The sequence below is a fragment of the Chiloscyllium punctatum genome, chromosome 41 (assembly GCF_047496795.1).
Source record: "Chiloscyllium punctatum isolate Juve2018m chromosome 41, sChiPun1.3, whole genome shotgun sequence".
NCBI classification, from domain to species: domain Eukaryota; kingdom Metazoa; phylum Chordata; class Chondrichthyes; order Orectolobiformes; family Hemiscylliidae; genus Chiloscyllium; species Chiloscyllium punctatum.
In genome coordinates this window covers 26,512,338-26,516,447 of record NC_092779.1, presented here as the reverse complement: position 1 = coordinate 26,516,447, position 4,110 = coordinate 26,512,338, and the positions used below count along the sequence as shown (strand labels likewise).

Sequence of the window (4,110 nt, the reverse complement as noted above, 5' to 3'; positions counted from 1 at the left end):
CTGTGGAAGTTAAATACATAGATTTAGTTAACTACATTAAGTTCTGTACAAATCACCGATCCCCTAACTAATATGGGAAACATTTATTAGACTCGACAATTCAAAAATCCATAGAAGCAATCTAGGTTGACATCCCAACAAGTACTTGAGGTAGCATTGGTCATTATGACAAAGATAATTTGATGGTACAGCTCTAAAATACCTATATAGGAACTTCATGAATACTTAAAAGGAACAATTTGCAGTAGCAGTGGAGTATTCTTTCAAAAAGTTGAATACAAAGATCTGCATTCCTCGTTTTTTGAATTTTTAATAATGCTTCCTTCTCAACCAATAAAAATGGTGTCAGTCTTCCAAAATGTGGTTTGGACACTGGGAAAAATGGTGACAACTTTTTATTTATGCCTCTGAAGGATCTTAGGATTCTATACTAAAGGTATAATACAAGTTGTTTTTATTAAATTAATCACACAAGTGGTTTTCATTCAGCCAACTAAATGCTGTATTACAAAAATATTCTACCACAATCCATATTTATCAGTATATTAGGCAATAACAAGAGTGGCTACATAGGTAGTGATCTTCAAAATCAACTAATAATTTTGGAGAATTGTAGACAGTATTGGAGTGATAGAACATATTTAACCAGCTACTGTTTCAGTCAGCTCTCCTGTCGTGGGCTGATATTCAATTGTAGCAATGCCTCTCGTATTGGACTACATTTAGATGGCAATTCTTTCTAGTATACTTACTCATTTACCACGAATTAATAGCTGCACATGTTACATTAAAATGGAACAGCAATTTATTCCTAAACCTGTGCTGTAGGGATTTTGAGTTGGTGTCCACTATTAGGGTAGTGGTCAGGGTAAATTAAGAAAAGTCCTAAAAATGAAAGGTATCCACAGATTGGTTCTTTTTGATAATTGAACAAGGAAACATGTTTCCTTGTTCAAAGAAAAACAAATGTAAATTGAAAACAACTTATGTTGCAGTTATTTAACATAATGCAAAGAATCTACTGCACCCCAAAATAAACATGCCATGTGGCTTCCCGAAGATGAAAATGATTTTTTAAACATATGGTTTACTTTGAATTAACAACTACTAAATGACATTTTCCATTATTTTCCTAGTGTATTACTGTATCATGAAGTTATTCTAGAATGAATGATACTGCAAACAGTTTTACTTTGAATGTAGTGAGAGAGCAGGCAGACGTGAAGGACAGAGGTAAAGTTGCCTGAAGAGAGTGAACCATTAAATAATATTAGATAACAGGAAAGCCAGGTAGGAAAGTTTAGTGGTCAGCAGTTTCATGGGACAAAATTGAGGGTGCAGAAGGCAGATCTCCAGGACAAGTTCAGAGGGGGTATAAGAGGAGATGGGATGATGCTTACCCAAGATGAGAATAGAAAGGGATTTCAGTGAAGTTTGACCATTGGATAGCAGAGGGAAGCAGCAGAAGAAGCTGATCAAATGTCACAAATCTCAAACAAATAAATCCATGAGATTCTAAATTTGCTAGAAGGGTTTCACAAGACAGTTTGCAGCAGGAAAGATGCCAGGAGTTAGCTTTATATTCAACAATGACTTTAGAAAAGTAAGCAATTTTGGTACATAAGAGATTATGTACTTTCTGACTTTGACTGCATCCAGTTGTCTATTATATTCTGTCGAAGAAATCGAAAGAGTTATATAAATTTTAACAGGCCATAAATAATCTTGTTTAGGTCACTGTCTTTCTTCCTAGATGAAGAAAGTGCAACTGAAGCAGAAGTGCAGTGCTTTTGAATACCTGTTTGAAATGCTGTAGATTTACAGGTAGATGAGAAGATGATTTATGACAATCAGGACCCTGGCCAAGATTAGACAACATGCATTGAAGCTCATGAATCCATAATTCTATGTGAATTTCTGTGGATTAAAAGGCATCACCTACAATTAATTCAAAGCTCACTATTCAGAAAAAAAACCAACTTACACTGCAAGATATTCTGTTGACGAGAATTGCTTGCACTACTTCCAAAAGAAGAATGGAAGTTGTGAATAGTTTCCTGTAGAATCTGCCTCTCACGTCCCTGTATTTAAAAGAAAACTCCATATTTAGGTGAGAAAAGCAGTAGTACATCCATTACATCACTGTTTAAGCCTGCACAAGCAGGTGGCTTAAAGAACAAAATGAATAAGTGGAACTATTGTGATACTGTCAGAAATTCACTAATATGCAGATTATTAATGCAAGTTACTGCTTACTATGATACATTTTACTGACTCTAAGATGGTCCAGGTGAACTTAAGGTCAGGGTGGAACTTGTCAGTAAAGTTGATTAATTGGTCAACCTCCTCATGGAAGCATGAGGTGGCGCCAATACAGTCATCGATGTAGTGGAGGAAAAGGTGGGGAATGGTTGCTGCAGAAGATGGACTGTTCCACTGTTTCACAGCAAACTGAAGTTATTTCTATGCATACCTTTCCAGCATTTAACTCTGAGATCGCAGCCAAGATCTGTTGTCTTGAACCATCCGTCTTTACACCCAACTCCTTCAAATCACCATCAGTTAGTGTTAGGAATGCTTCCATATCCACCTGTAAAAGGAAATGAATGAGTGTATATTTTTGGATGCTTGACCAAATGTATAATCTAACCATAACTGTGTTTTTCTAATGAGCATCTTCCATACAGAAATTCTGCTGGGAAATGAACACAATCCTTGAAGATAATTTGGTACAGAAAATCCCATTTAAAAACACTGCTGCTCTGCAGCATGCTCTGCCTTGGACAACCAGTTTACTTTTGGAGCAAGGCATCTCTCAATTTGGATTTTGTAAGTTTCAGTTAAAGGCTGGAGAGAGGGGAAGGAAATGATGATGAAAAATGCTCATAGGAAGAATGAAGAAAGAAGAAAGGTTTATTTTTTGATATAGTATCCAAATATGAAACTAAGCTGCAGAAGAAACAGTGGGAGTCCTGGTAGGGAAATTTAAAAAAAACTGCAAGACAGACTTACTAATTGCAGTTCTTAAACAATAACACTTATCAAAACTAACTAAACTTTGGAAGTACCTGGGTTTCAAATTTTGAAATAAACAGAAATAACATCAATTTGTTGTGCTTCAAAACATCTTAAAACACTTCATAGTCAAAAATTACTTTTGAAGCACAATTGTTAATTATGTAGTCAAAAGCAGCAGCCAGTTTAAATATGCAGCAAGTCTTCAGTATCAGTGAAACAGGAATTCATCTATCTGCACCAAAAAAATAAGTACTGTATATACTCCTGTATAGGTCAACTTTATGAATAAGTAGGCCCTTTATTATTGGCTAAAAATCTTGTATTTTCCAAATACTTCATGTATAAGTCAACCCTAGTTCTTCACAGTTACTGATTAACATTTGAGTCAGTGTGCCAGTCCGTTGCGCTCCACTCAAACTTTCCAGTCTGCTGGCTGCTCCGTTCCGGGTTTTCCAGTCCACCAGCCATCACAATCCACTCTAGGTTACCAGAATTACTGTAATCCCAGAGTCAGTTTCCACAATTTCAGTCAACCCTGATTTACCAGTGTGAACATATTACATGGAACGTTCAGGGACCGGGGGCTACTTGGAAGGTAAGTTTCCCTTTTTAAAAGATCATATGGATATAGACTTGTTTGTGACAGTCTCTCTCGCTAGTACTTACAAACTTATTCCTACTCAAAGATGAAATGCAAATGACAATCAAGACTGGAGTACAAACTTTTTTCTTTACCATGTGTCTTTATGCTCAACCACAGTGGATATTACCTATATAGTATGAAAGTATAATTGTACAAGTTAGGTCCATTTTGCTTTGCTTAACTTCCAAGTTTTTTTTAATATAGAGATTTGGCTTTTCTTTGTCCATTTTTTTGACTCATACCAAGCATGAATTTCATCTCCTTGAAAACAAAACGTGTACAAGCCTACCCCTAATTTCAGTTCAGAAAATGGTCTTCAAAACTCGAATGGTACACGAGTATATATGGTATCAACAAAAATCAACAACTGCAGGCAAAAATTGCACATCCACAATTTTTAATCTATGTTTAAACAAGCTCCAGACTCATGAATTTCATCATTCTCAGGG

At 35.8% G+C, this 4,110-nt stretch overlaps 1 protein-coding gene across 7 annotated transcripts in view; it reads right to left on the bottom strand.

Moving 5' to 3' along the window:
• The window catches only part of LOC140464937 (ankyrin repeat and SAM domain-containing protein 6-like), an 85,127-nt gene that overhangs the window by 34,679 nt on the left and 46,338 nt on the right, over positions 1-4,110 (bottom strand). For 5 of the 7 annotated variants that reach the window (XR_011955024.1, XM_072560596.1, XM_072560597.1 and 2 more), the window contains 2 exons: positions 2,474-2,590; positions 1,985-2,081 (listed from right to left, as the gene is read on the bottom strand). Coding sequence is in view for 3 of the 7 variants with exons in the window: in XM_072560596.1 (XP_072416697.1) it covers positions 1,985-2,081; positions 2,474-2,590 (214 nt within the window). In the remaining 4 variants the exon portion in view is untranslated. Of the gene's footprint in view, positions 1-1,984; positions 2,082-2,473; positions 2,591-4,110 lie in introns of those variants that run through there. The other 2 variants (XR_011955025.1, XR_011955027.1) reach the window with 1 other exon arrangement.